The 14,571-nt window shown below is 39.3% G+C and overlaps 1 protein-coding gene across 2 annotated transcripts in view; it reads left to right on the top strand.

Moving 5' to 3' along the window:
- The first annotated feature begins 5,884 nt into the window (after positions 1 to 5,884).
- Positions 5,885 to 14,571, top strand: part of CPEB4 (cytoplasmic polyadenylation element binding protein 4) — a 79,540-nt gene continuing 70,853 nt past the window's right edge. The window contains exon 1 of one of the 2 annotated variants that reach the window (XM_012808931.2): positions 5,885 to 8,438. In XM_012808931.2, the coding sequence (XP_012664385.1) occupies positions 7,314 to 8,438 (1,125 nt within the window). In that variant the 5' untranslated portion in view covers positions 5,885 to 7,313. The remainder of the gene's footprint in view (positions 8,439 to 14,571) is intronic. The other variant, XM_003781931.3, reaches the window with a different exon arrangement.

Raw genomic sequence — 14,571 nt, 5'->3', positions numbered from 1 at the left:
ATTTTTCAGGGTTCTTGGAGCAATGCTTGTGGAGAGTTGCAAGAGATGATGCCAACATTCCAGGCAGGTGCCAGATTGTCTAGAGCCCTGGTGCCATGTTAAAGGAGTTTGGCAGTACTTTCCAAACAATAAGTCCTCTTCCAGGGGGGTACACGAGATTACTGCAGGCAGCACACACACAAAGCAGTCCATAATCTTGAATTGCACAAAGAGAAATTCAGTTCTTTGCCTATTCTCCCTTAGCCCTTCAAATTACATAAAGGAGACCTTTCGAAACTGAACTAGAAATTCATCAGCCTCTCTCTCTAATGTTAATAATCTTCCTGTTTAATAAAGAGAAAAAAATTCACAGATTCAAGGCTTTTGATATGCATACAGGATCTAGGAGAATTTCAATATCATTATTTTGTTTTCATTGTCTTAATTTTGATAATTACCTCATGGTTATAGAAAGTAATAGTAGTATTTTTTTTTATTTTGGGTAGTAAATCAAGTTTCCTTGGACATATATCTTCAATTTTTAAAAAAAATTCAGTCAACTTACATACTTAAATAAATGATAGTGCAGAAGTTACAGCAATATGGCAAAAGTTGTGATGCTGGAATGAAAATCACAGAAATTTGAAAATTATGGTTGAGTACCTCAGGGAGCCAGTGAAAGTGAGCAATAAAGGAATGTAATTAGTCTCCCCAAAGGAAGATTCAGGCCAGACATCAAGCCTGAAGATAGCTTTTGCACACATGAAAAAATTCAGGTAAGAAATAATCAGACTTGAACCAAAGTAGGAGATGGAGAGGAAAAGGGGATGCTAAGAAAAGAAAATGAAGAAAACTTTGGTACAAACTTTCAGAGGAAGGAGAGGGAGACGGAGGAATTTGGGATGACTCTTAGGTTTAGCTTAGGCCACTAAAAGAATGAATCATGGTACCATTAAATGAGCAGAACATGGGAGGAGGGAAGACTAGGGCTGGCAGGGAGAGTTATGGGAGCCACATGGAATTGGAGACCCCTTGTTAAACACTGATGGGCCTGTGGACTGGTTCATCCAACCATCAGCAACTGCCTGATGAAATTTGGAAACTTGTTAGAAATCCAAATTCTTGGCTCCACCCTGTATCTACTAAATCAGAAATTCCAGTCTGGTTTAACTGGTTCTCCAGGTGATTCCGATGCATGCTAAAACTCAAGGATCAGTGGGCAGGCACAGAGCTCTGAGTCAAGACACCTGGGCCAAACAACTGGGTTATTTTAGACAAGACCTTTCCCTGGGTCTCAGTTTCCTCAACTGCAAATAGAGGGCATTGACTTGGCTATAGGACCTCGAGTCAGTTGCTAAACCTTGATGGGTCTCAGTACCTCATTTTCAAATATTCATCTCCCCCTTCTTCTTTAGTCATAGAACTCCAATTTTTAACTAAAAACGTTGGCACTCAGAAGACCTTACTTCCTAACCTATTTTGCCACAAGTTATGGCAATGGGCAGAGAATGGAAGTGATGTTTAAATCTTCTGAAGAGTTTCCTCAAAGAGAAGGATCATGCCTTTTTTCATCTTTTTCTCTGTCCTTTGGTCTGGGATGCAGACATGGTAGCCAGAGCTTTATCAGTCATCTCGGATCATAATGGGGAAGTCACACTTTAAGGAGGGAAGAGCAATGAGATGGAAGGAAGCTGTTCAGGTGACACCTTGAAGCCACCTGGCAGCTCTATATTAATTCTTCCAAACTTCTTTTATGTAAGAAAGGGACTATCTTGTTTTAGCCATTCTTATTTTGTTTTGGAGACTTCTTACATTATAGTAAGAAATCTCTTGTACTTTATAATTTTATGAGAAAATACCATTTTTTTTTTATGAGAAAGCTGAATCAGAATACCTTTGGAACAGGGCTGGAGAATCTGTATTTGCTGACCTCTTGTGAGAACTGATGCACTCTATAGTTTGAGGTAGGATGATTAGGAATCAACTTATATCATTGTAGTTTAGTAACATATACCTATATTCTAAGAACATGAGAGTAAGAAATTTGGATATAAAAGGAAAGGATAATGTTTAGTGGTTTTCTAACCCACAGGGATAAATTTCTTTGCACATTTTTGCTTAAGAGTTTAGAATCAAAACTCTGTACTACAAATCATGGCCATATGGAAATCATCAGACTAACTGGACCAATGACTACGAGTTTATGACTATGTTGGGGCTAGAATTGTGGTCTCTGACTCGCAGCTTTCTGACTTCTGGACTCCACAACTTCCCTGGAAGGTCTGAAAAGTTATTCTTTTCCCAGAATTGCAGGTAAAAACTCTCCAGCCTCCCCATAGAGTGTGAGATGGCAACTCTTCAGCAACATGGCCACGACTTTGATAGAGGAAGTGAAGTGTGTCCAATCAAAACAGCAAAGGGTAATCCAGGTCAGCAGTCCATCTACATAGGTCGCTGGAGCCACAAAAGAATCCAAGTCATCCCAATACAATGCACACCACAGTTTGGAAGCTCAATCTTCTGTTCTAGATCACCTAAATCATTGCCAGTTTACAGGGACTTCAAGGGAAGCATATCTGTGTGCTGGACCTTTCCAAACCATTTATTCAATAACAATGCATCAGAGAAACTGGCTTTAGCACTCTCCACCAAAATGGCTTGTTTAACTATCCGCTCTGTGTTAATGATAATACCTCACATGAGAAGGCATAAGAAAAATAGTGTTTAAAATGCAGAGGGCTTGAACAGGTCTGCAAAATAACAAACACATGGAGAACAGCAACCCAGCAATTAGTTGTTAAAAAAAAAAGGTGTTTTCTGAGTAAACATGCACACTTTTCAATACTGAAGCATGAAGATCAGAAGTGGGGTTTAAGAAAACTAGCTAGCCTTGTGGCAGTGAACTTCCAGTTACTCTTGAAAAAAAGGATATTCTAAAAGTAATTTCATCTTTCTCTCTTCCTTCATAGGACCTGCCTTTGGATATTATTATTATTTTTTAGTTTCATTGAAATACGTATTCCACTATTAGATTAGAATGTTTATTAACATTGCTAGGTAAAGTAACTCCTGAGAATCAATCTTGAAGTACTGGACCATATACTTGCCCAGACTTGTCTTTTCACTATAGCTCACCAACCAAAACCAACACCAAGGACATCATGTCCTTCAATTCAATTACAGAATGCTCCTGGGATGATCAACTGCTTTAAATATTTCTGTATGCAATAAGCACATGCTAGTGTAATTTGGAGTAGCGTCTTATGGATATTAATTGAAGCAGGGCTGCTATATTGTACAACTCTAGTGGGCAGTAATCACATACCAGTCTGTCGGGCCTTATGGAGCTGCACAGTGCATAACCTGGCCAACTTGGGTGGTGGTCCTGATCACTAGACATTACACAGGCCCCTAGGGAGATGGGGTGTAGGCGGTCAGGAGAATGCTGACAGGGTGTGCTTCAAGAGCCCTGGTGGATAGAGCTGGAGTGGTGGAGAGTTCACCCTGTGTGATAATGGTGTGAGATTTATATTGCCTGCCAAGCTTTAAAAGAGGCTGGTGAAGGAGATATTGATGCCCTTCTTCCTGGAAGGTTCTAGGTTCTGGGTGTGGTTGACCTCAAACCGCAGAGGGGACTGGGCAGTAGCCATCAGGGTACACGCATTTCCTAGCCTGTAACATCTCTGACGGAGTGTCAGCCCTCACTGCACTGGACAGGGAGGGAGCCTTTTATTATTATTATTTGGTAATACCAATGTTAGGGCAGAGCTCGCTTTCCTTGCAACCCATAGCTTCCTGCTGAGCATGCTTCATGAGAAGGGCTCTCTTCTGCCAACAGAATGTTCAAGCCAGCACTCATCTGCAACTATAGATCCCTTTGGAGATCCTAAATGGAGCTGCTGAATTGTTGTCATGGTTACCACGGGACAGTTTCTGAAGCCAGAATGTTTTCGAGGAGGGCAGCCCTGGCTGGGTATCCTAGGTTTCTGAGTAGGCAATTGAATCAAGAGAATCGATTTCCCCCTTCTCTCCCATGCTTCCAGTCCCTAAGCAGAAGCCTGACTGATGTCTCCAATAATCACCTTGCTTCAGACCAGCCCAAACCTATAGCCTGAAAAGCTCAGACTGCCCTGGAAGCACCTGACTATGGCCCTGAGTGTGCCTTATCTTTCCACAAACCAAGACAGGTACCTAGAGTCCCTCCTGTATGCTTTTAGGCAAAAGACGCTTGTGAACTAGTTCTCTGTACTTACCATGTTAAAAAGGAACTTACATTTTTGAACACCTCTTATCAGCCCAGAACTTCTCATGTATCTTATGTAATTTATAAATATACCGAGGGAGGAAATATCAGCTATGTTTCACCTATGAGGAATCAAGGTATCTATGAAGGCTTGTAGAGGTGATGCTCAGGGATGCACACAGGATATGGCAGAGCTGGGGTTCAAATTCAGTGCTATTAGGCTCCAAAGGTACTCTTTCCTCCAAGTCATGGCCATTTTATTCCCTGAGAAGAATTGGTAGCTCCAAAATATCCTCAACAATCCACCGGGCACAGAACATCTGTTTGTTCTTTCAATAAACATGTCGGTAGTCTGCTCTGTGCCAGACTCTCTGCTGGCCACTGGAGACATAAAGATAAATCAGACACAGACTTTGCCCTCAAGAAACTAACCTGCTGACAACCAGCTGTAATTAAAAGACAGGATTCTACATTCACTGGAGATGAGGGTCAGTCCGGGAAACCACTCTGGAGGAAAGTTTTATTTGCCTGTTTGTTCATTCATGTTTTGGAGATCCATTCACTGATGCTTGGTAGCTGCACTGTCCTCTCCTCAAAGAGCCCAGAGTCAAGCAGAGGTCTGGGAGATAAAAAATATTCCAATATAGTGTGATAAACAAGACACAGGGCTGCGGACGCTTGAGAGAATTCAGAAAACACTATTGGTAGATTTTGAATTGATTCTTAAAAATAAAAAGAACCTTCCCGAAAGGAGAAGAGAGGAAAAGACGTGTAAAAAGGCATTGAGAGTATGTTTGGAGGAAGGTAAGATGTTAAGGTATTACATTGCCCTTAAGGTATAGTAAGGCTAAAAACCATACCAAGGAGTTTGGCCTTCTACAAGCAGCCATAGAAGAGATTGGGGAGGGAGCACTAACATCAGACTTCAATTTTTAAAAAGTGTAAAGTGGACTAGAACAGAACGAGATGGGGGCTTTGCCACCGACGCCTACAGCAGCTGCATCTCTATCTGGGAGACTGTTTCAGATGTGAGTCTAAGACAGACTGGAGGAGTCAGGGTGCCAGTAGGTGAAGGGAAGATGAAGGGAAAGTCCCCCGCGCAGTCTACGTTCTCGGCAAGGGCACACGCAGTTCTAGGCACCGCTCGGGGGCTGGGACCACCCATCTTCCCTTCCAGATCCCTCTGGGGCGGAGCTCGGGCCAGAGCACGTGACGCCTGGGGCACCACCTTTACTGTGGGCAGTCTTCTCTCTCTTTCTCGGTTTCTTGGGTCGCCGCTTTGATCGCTAACATCTTGACTCTGCGCTGTAGTGCACGAGGAATCCGTTCTCTTTGGCGCGTCGCCTATTGCTCCTCTTGCAAAGCCCACTTGGGGAAGATAAATACCGAAGGACTCCTTTGCCCATAAAAAAGATGGCGACCAGCTGTGCTCAGTCTGGGTCGGGAAAGAGGGTTCCAGGTTCCAGGCTTCACTGGGCGAGCCGCAGACGGAAGGGGCGTCTCTCGAGGTAACTTTTCGACCTTCCTGGGAGGGGCTCTGAGCCTAGGGGGCGTGGTCGTGTTTGAGTTTTAACAGATGATTGGTCTTCTGGCAGGGGGGTGGGGTGTTCATGCTACCCCACCCCTCCCTCTTCGAACCGGAAGTGTCTCTTGGTCTTTCCAGCTGGTTGTCATTTCACTCGGCTCGGTCCTGAGGAGAAGGACTCAGCCGCGGCTCCGGGACCCGGGCGCCGGGAGGTGGTGGCGGCGGCGGCGGCGGCGGTAGCGGCGACGGCGGCATTGGCGAGAGCAGAGAAGGAAGAGGAGGAAGAAGGAAAGAAAAAGAAAAGCCAGGTGGAGTCCACGACGACAGCGGGGACTACAAGACCGGGGTAAAGCGGCGGCGGCGGCAACGACGGCCCAGCAACCGTGAGGAGAAACAAAAGCCTTCTAAATTATAGTTTTAAAAAAACCTGGGAAAAAAGAGAGAGCTAGCCAAGGGGGGGAGGCTCGTCTCCTTTAGAATAACTACGGTATTGGGGTTATCCTTTTTTTCTCCTCTTTTTTTCACCCCCTGCGGAGAATCGAACTGAGAGAACTGAACAAACCGCCTCTGGGTCCCATGAGGGAAAAAAACCCCGGAGCCGCAGAGAGGGGAAGAGGCAGAAACCACAGGACCTTCCAGGTCGCCCCCTTGGTGTCCGCACCGCCGGGCCGTCAGGTCGCCCTCGTCGAATCTCGCTAATCCCTCCTGATTGCGACCTCTCCCCACCCCCCAAGAGGGAGAAACGGGTGTTTCCAACCCCTTTCATGGGGGAGAGGAAGCCGAGGGGAGCCCAGGAACAGCGACCACAGCAAGATCTGCACCCGGAGCCTCAGGAGCAGTCCCAGAGGCTAAAATTGCACTCTGCGAAAGAGCAGAAACAGGACCAGGAACAGCAGAAACCTCCCTGCAATCATCTTTCCATTAGTCAAAGCTGATTTCCTCTCCCGCAACCAGGAATTAGGAATTCACCTCCTACCCCAGATAACCTAATATAATCTATATATATATATAAATATATAATATATAATGTTCTTAAATTATTCCTGATTTTTTTTAACCAAACTGCCAAGAAAAGAACGTATTCTCCCTGTAGCCCTATTCTAATTTTTATGTGAGTGAATCGAATCTAAACTGCTGAGAAAGACCATATGTGATTGTTAAATTATATATATATATTTTTACTCTGCGCAATGCTTATTCTTCTACATCCATAGATGCTTGAGAAGCTGTGTTTTTGTCATTCATGTACATTTTCCTTTGGAAAAAGAAAGCGCCTATTTTACTAACCAAAGACTTGATTTTTACCCTCTTCATTTTTATTCCCTCCTAGAAATAAGCCCAATTGGATCCATGTCAGTGTTTTAAGAGATTTTTTTTAGTTTTTTCTTTTTCTTGCAGAGACCAGAATTCCAAATCGGAACAATTTAGGGTGATAAGCTACAATCTTTGAGGTAGCTATAAATAAGACATTTCAAGCAAACAACTTAAATTTTGAGTAGAGAGAAAAAGGCGTTGAGACATCAGATTATCGTTTTTTATTGTGAGATTCTATCCTAAAAATAATAAATGGGGGATTACGGGTTTGGAGTGCTAGTGCAAAGCAATACTGGGAATAAATCTGCTTTTCCAGTCAGATTCCATCCACATCTGCAGCCTCCTCACCATCACCAAAATGCCACCCCCAGCCCTGCTGCTTTTATAAATAATAACACAGCTGCCAATGGTAGCAGTGCTGGGTCAGCTTGGCTCTTTCCTGCTCCAGCTACCCATAACATTCAGGATGAAATCTTGGGGTCAGAAAAAGCAAAAAGTCAGCAACAGGAACAGCAAGACCCCTTAGAAAAGCAGCAGCTTTCCCCGTGTCCTGGTCAGGAAGCTGGAATACTGCCTGAAACAGAGAAGGCAAAAGCAGAAGAAAATCAAGGGGACAATTCTTCGGAAAATGGCAATGGGAAAGAGAAAATAAGAATTGAATCTCCAGTCTTGACGGGATTTGATTATCAAGAAGCCACGGGGCTAGGTACTTCGACCCAACCCTTGACATCTAGTGCATCGTCTCTTACTGGTTTCAGTAACTGGTCAGCAGCGATAGCACCTTCTTCCTCTACAATAATCAATGAAGATGCAAGTTTCTTTCATCAGGGAGGGGTCCCTGCAGCTTCAGCTAATAACGGTGCTCTGTTGTTTCAAAATTTTCCCCATCATGTCAGTCCTGGCTTTGGAGGCAGCTTCTCTCCTCAGATTGGGCCTCTCTCGCAGCACCACCCTCATCACCCTCATTTCCAGCATCATCACAGCCAGCATCAGCAGCAAAGGAGGTCTCCTGCCAGTCCCCATCCCCCACCGTTCACACATAGAAATGCTGCTTTTAACCAGCTGCCTCATTTGGCGAATAATCTTAACAAGCCCCCCTCTCCATGGAGCAGCTACCAGAGTCCCTCTCCAACACCCTCTTCTTCCTGGAGCCCAGGAGGTGGTGGATATGGTGGTTGGGGAGGTTCCCAAGGCCGAGATCACCGCAGAGGGCTGAATGGTGGAATAACACCCCTGAACTCCATCTCGCCTTTGAAGAAAAATTTTGCAAGCAATCATATTCAGCTCCAGAAGTATGCTCGGCCCAGCTCTGCCTTTGCGCCTAAATCCTGGATGGAAGATAGCTTGAACAGAGCTGACAACATTTTTCCTTTTCCGGTAAGATTATGTTCCATTAATAGATTAAGATGAATAAGGAAATAGCATGGTGTAATATCTGTAACTAGAGAGTTTGACTTGTCCTTATTCACATCAGAGCACTTCTTAGATAAAAAATGAATTAATTACTAGAGCTTATTTTAGCCGGAGAGGAGTATAATTTGGAACAAAGTATTTAGCTGTTTCTTTTGCAATTTTCTAAATTGTAGCCTTAATCTTGCCATAGATAATTATGAATATAGTACCAAGTATCTAGTGATGTCAGAATTATTAATACCTTTCTTGCCTGACAAGAGAATCAGGGTCAGTTTTTTTTTCTACTTATATAAGAATAAATTTTATGTATATGTATGTATATATGTAGGTATATTTCATTGTGGAAACCAATGAATGTTTTCTGCCCATATGAAGTAATTTAATAACTAAAAAAATTGCTTTTTGACACTCTAAAGTATTGATTCAGGGAAAACCTATTGAATTACAAGTTTTTTGTTGGTTACATTTTAAACCTCTTTGAACTTTGAGGTTTAAACAGTCTGAATTGATGAATTCAGCAATTCCTCTTAAATCTTTGCAAATTTTGGCCTACCTTATGTGAGTAAGGACTTCTGGTAAGAGAGAAATGCTCTAAATGACTTCTTAATCCCCATTTATTTTTGAATACTATGAAACCGTTGATTTCAGAGTGACTCTGTGCCTTTCACCCATTTGTTTATTTTCCAGTGTTAACACTAGGGGGGTAGATAATTAAACTGTTCCTAAAAATAGAGCTAGGCAAAGATCACTTGTCTTTCTTGCTACCAATACGTCCTTATTCTGGCAAGAGTCATTGTTTGATGTTTTTGAATTAATGAGCAGCCGGTTTAGTTGATACAAATAAGATAAAAGGAATTTCATAGTGAGCTGAACATAAGATGCCTCAATTTATGTACTTGGGGATATGGTCATTTATATGGGTTTGAGAAATATATAGGGTAGTAACAAGCTAACATTGAATCCAGTCCTCACATCAACCCCACAAGGTAAGTTCTGTTATCCTCATGTTACAGATGAGGAAACTGAGTATCAGAAAGAAATAATAACTTGCCCAAAAGCATGTAACTGGTAAGAGCACAAATTTGAGGTTAAAAAAAATTTACAAATATGTATACATATTTGAGTGCATATATAAATGTGCTACAGCTAGAGGGTTTGAGAAATCTTTCTGTGAGGGCTAACAGATTACAGAACAGTTGCAGTATACCCAAATATGATGTTAGCACAAGCAGAATGATCTTTTTCAATTAATAATGAGTTGAGGGAGAGGGGATGTTTTTGTCATGAGAACCTTATGATAGTCCAAGGAGTTAAATCTCTATGCCTTCCTTAAGGATTCAGGTGCAGTATAGCTTAAAATGTTTGGTTATATTTAGCTTTAGATTTTTCAAAATGATTTTTTTGCCTATTGAAAAGCTGTTGGGATTTGATTTTAGAGTTTTTTTTAACTCAGTCTATGGAGCAATTGGTGCTTTGGTGGTCAGATAAAATGCCATTTAAGACATTGACAAACTCAAGTCTATTTTTAAAAAATTGTTTTTAATATTCCTTTGAAAGTAAGTTTAAAGAAAATTTAATGCAATAACTTTTATGAATTATTTATATACTGCTTATTTTAGAAATCTAAGATGGCATTTTATACATTTGAACTGAATTAAGATTTAGCTCAGGACCGAATATACTTTTCGATCTTATTTTGCTGTTATAGTCTGACAGAATGAATTTGTGTGACCTCATGGTCTGTTTTCCATTCTCACCTCACTACCTTTTGATAAAGTTTCACTTTGGGAAAATTGAAAAGTCCAGAAAATGAATAAAATATGCATATATGCATGTTAATATTTTCTCCTATTGGGCTAATAGAATGTGTTTAATGCATGGAATTTTTTTGATCAGTTTCTTTGGTCATTAAGGTGATTTATGAAATGAAAGACTAAGATTAATGCTAAAAGATATTGTTAGAAAGTAACTGTTCACTTAAAATTGTGATCTGTTATGGCTGCAAAAAGGGTGGATCAGTGCTCCTGGCTCATATATGGTAGGATTAGAAAGCCAATTGCTGATTTCTGCACCCCATCCTCACCATTTGTAGGAGTGTGTGGATGTGTTTGTGTGGAGAGAGAGGGAAAAAGTGAGAAAGAAAGAGCACAAGCTGAAGGAGAGAGAGCTAGCAATGGGGCAATTTGAAAGTCACAAGAGAAGTAAGTGATTTCAAAAAATCTCTTATGTCAAGAAGCTGCTAATTGGGTTTTGAAAAAAATCATAAGAAGTAAACTGACCATTGTAGTTCTAACTTAATGAATACAGTTCTCTTTGTGTGTGTTTAAAGCAATAATTCTTTGGAATTAGTTTTTTGGCAAAAATGTCCTTTTTGAGTTGATATGAATAACGTGGGTTACATTTGATTTGAAAAAATAAAAATGGAACGTTTATTTGACTGGGAGCCAGAAGTTAGGTTGTGGTATTGGCTCTATCAGAATCAGCATTTAGGGAGGCTCAGTTTCTTCATAAAATGTGGGGTGTGATCTAGGTGATCACTGAGGCTCCTTAAAATTCTAAAGCAACCTACTGTGAAATTTAGCTAAACTGTTAACAGCTATAATCTACGTTCTTCTTTCTGCACTCTCCTGTCTTATTTAAATTTATAACTTTAGCACTATTAATTTTAGGAAAGAAATTTTATAGATATTAGCAATTTAATTTCAATTGCCATTAAAAAGAATTCCTTAGGTATTATAAAGAGACCTTGAAGTATACCACATGGTATTGTTATATTAAAAGAAATAATTTACCCAAAGTATAACTTGTACTGGGCAACATTTATTTTAATTTGAAATGAACCACAATGATTTTTACTGTTGTTTGCTGCAGGTTTAGATACAGAGAGTTAATTAAAATTAATGATAACATTTTAAAATTAGTTTTTTGGTCTAATCTCAACATTCTCTCCTTCCCTTTTATTCATATTTATCCATCATGAGTAGAGTTTCAAATATTTTAGAACCCTCTGTAAGTTGACCACCCAAGGGACCGTAAAAATTGGTCAACATACGGGAGTTGTCAACATGAGGAACTAGGCCTACTATACTGATGTGCACATGTGGTGCATCTCTAATCTGAAAATTAGATCGACTTAAGGAGGTGGTCAGTGTAGGGAGGTAGTTAACTATGGAGGTTCTACTGTATGTCAATAATCCCCTAAGCAACTGATAGAGGGAAAAAAATTTATTTTGGAGATTTTTTTGTATTAAAATTTGTTTCTAGGTTATTTTTGCTTAGCTTAAGATTTCATAAGATGAATTCTTATGGACTGCTTCAAATCCTGTTTTTAGACACAACTGAAGTAATAGGCATTTAATAACAGCTTATGTGCTTATTGTGTTGTGTTTTACATGTATTAACTCATTTAATTCGTTCAATAGTTCTATGAGGCAGAAATTATTATTCACAAGATTTAGCTCTTAACTATTATACTACATTGAATCTTCACATGATCATAATATGGGGTTGTGGGGGAGAGAAATACCTTCTAGAAGCATGTAAGATGACAGGAAAGGTTTTTCAGCCATACATGATGATCAGAAGCTGATTGTAGTTCGAGATTTAGAAGTAGAAAATAATAGAACGTAGTTGTTTATAAACTTCAAATGTTAAACTTAAATAATACTCATCAATACTTTTGTTTTAATTTTGAGTACATGTTATGTACCAGGCACTGATTTAGACACTTTCACATAGGTTATTTGACTTCCTACAGTTTCCCAGGATTTCTCAACCCTGTTACATTTGGTTTTATTGCCCAGATTTCAAAATGAAAAAACAAGGCCCATATTCATGTGACTGTAGGCATGATTTGATTTAAGGAAAAAAGAAATCCTACCTGTCCTGCCAAACAGATCTTGGAATTCTGATGTCTAAACCAAATACTGTATTTGGACACCTGCCAATAATTATATTTAAATATAACATTTCTTTGGAGGGCTGCCTAGATCTTCAGTCGTTAAAGGAGAGTAAAGGAGAATTGCCTAGTATATAGGCTGACACCCTCTTAACTACAGCTCAATTATGTTCCCATCTTCATTAGCTTAAAAAGAAAAGACAAAATCTCTATGTATGTTACAAACATTATCCTAAAACTTAATAGGGAAACGGTTTAAGAATTTCCTTGGAGCCCATATGCTCTTACTTTAGACATGAGCACCTCTGATGTGTTAAATTATCTTAATCAGAAAAATAATCCATGTCACTTTAATAACTCTCCTAGTTTTGTCTGTGTATGGATCATTTAAATTATATACTGCATCTTATATTTGTAAATGAAAAGTTGCTGCACTGTTAAGACTTCTGAAAGTCATGGTGAATTATTAAAATTGTCTAATATGCAACTTGATTACATTTTCTTGTTTCTTAATACAATATATAGTCCCAAGAGAGGTGTCTGTGTAGGGAACATTTTTCTTTGACTTAGAAGGGAAGAGACTAATTTTTTTATATTTGAAGTGTGAGGTGGATGGGTCTAGCTTTAGGAGAATCAAGATACTGAACAAAAGCCTACCAGCTATAAATTTCCCACTCTTTGCAGGAAGCCTCTTAACTAGATTTAATTGCTTTTCTGATGGAATAGAAACTAATTCTGGGGCAGAGTTTTTTGATTTTTTGTTGTTGTTACAGTCTTCAGAGAAGCCATGGAATATGATCAGCACATTGCTCCAACATATTTCAGGAAAAACCTGTTTATTGCAAGCCTAGTGAATGTGGTTGTTGCTAGTTATAACTAGAAAGATGCTACTTAGTCCATGGATTTAAACTTTTGAGAACTTGCAGGTATTATCAGTTCATGAGAAGGAGATGGGAAAATTAGTCTTAAAATTTTACAGTCTAAATTGGGTTTTAATTTTACAGTCTAAATTCATTTTCCTTATGACTTTTCTTTGTCTTACTAAAAGGAAAATAAGCTTGAAGGTTCATTGTCACATTTTCAGCACTGTATTATACATACGTATCTCATTGCAGATAAGATAATAGGAATAAAGTGTTTCTCTTTAAGGCAGAGAGCCTAGAAAGTGAGCATTCATTTTAATTTTTGTGATAAAACTAATTTTATTTTGTTTAAGTGTTCAAAAGAGTTTTGCAGAAATTAAAAATGTTTTTACCAAAATAAATTTAAAGTAATATGTGTATTTTTAATTCAAATTTAGTGTAAATTCTCATCACATTTTTTATTATTGAAATAGAATGAGTTCCACGTTCAAGTTTTCAGAAAATACTTCATGAATAGAAAGATAAAGGTGTAGATCTTATTTTTAATCAGTTTCTGAAGGTGAAATACAAATAATTATTAAGAAAGATTATTTTGTGAGTATAAAAAATACAGTAAAGCATAGGCTATGGATCCAGACAGATTTAAGTTTGAGTATAATTATTTAATATAGAGAGCTGTTTTTTAAATCTATAAATAAAATAAAATAAATGTAATTTTTTTTTTAAACAAAAGTTTGACTCTAAACTCTAATTAGCAATGTGACCTTGAGTCATGAAATTAAAGTAATTACAAATACAGCTTTGGTTCTTGGGAGAGTTTATTTTTTATTTTTTATTTTTGAGACAGAGTCTCAGGCTGTCACCTTGGGTAGAGTCCTGTGGCATCACAGCTCACAGCAACCTCAAACTCTTGGACTTAAGCAATTCTCTTGCCTCAACCTCCCAAGTAGCTGGGACTACAGATGTCCACCACAACACCCGGCTATTTGTTGTTGTTGTTGCAGTTGTCGTTGTTTTTAGTGTGCCTGGGCCTGGTTTGAATCTGCCAGCCTCAGTGTATGCGGCCAGGGCCCTACCTACTGAGCTTCGGATGCTGCCATCTTGTGAAAGATTTTGAACAGTCTTAGTACTCCTTTTGAACGAACTATAGATGCAACCCAAGACAGACAAAAGATTTAGAAGAATTATCAATTTTCCTGAAGGGAAGTCTTACAATTGTATTTTTTCCAATTGTATCTTAAACTTTCATTAGCATTGGCAGTCTATATCTTAGTATTTTGAAAGATTTTGTCTAGTTCTTTTATTAAGAACTTTAGAACATTTAATAGCTTTTGCA

This window comes from Otolemur garnettii, unplaced genomic scaffold (assembly GCF_000181295.1).
Source record: "Otolemur garnettii isolate 467f Iridium unplaced genomic scaffold, OtoGar3 scaffold00003, whole genome shotgun sequence".
In the NCBI taxonomy this organism is placed as follows: Eukaryota; Metazoa; Chordata; class Mammalia; order Primates; family Galagidae; genus Otolemur; species Otolemur garnettii.
Note: the sequence above shows the minus strand (reverse complement) of the source record. Positions and strands in the feature narration are given on the sequence as shown.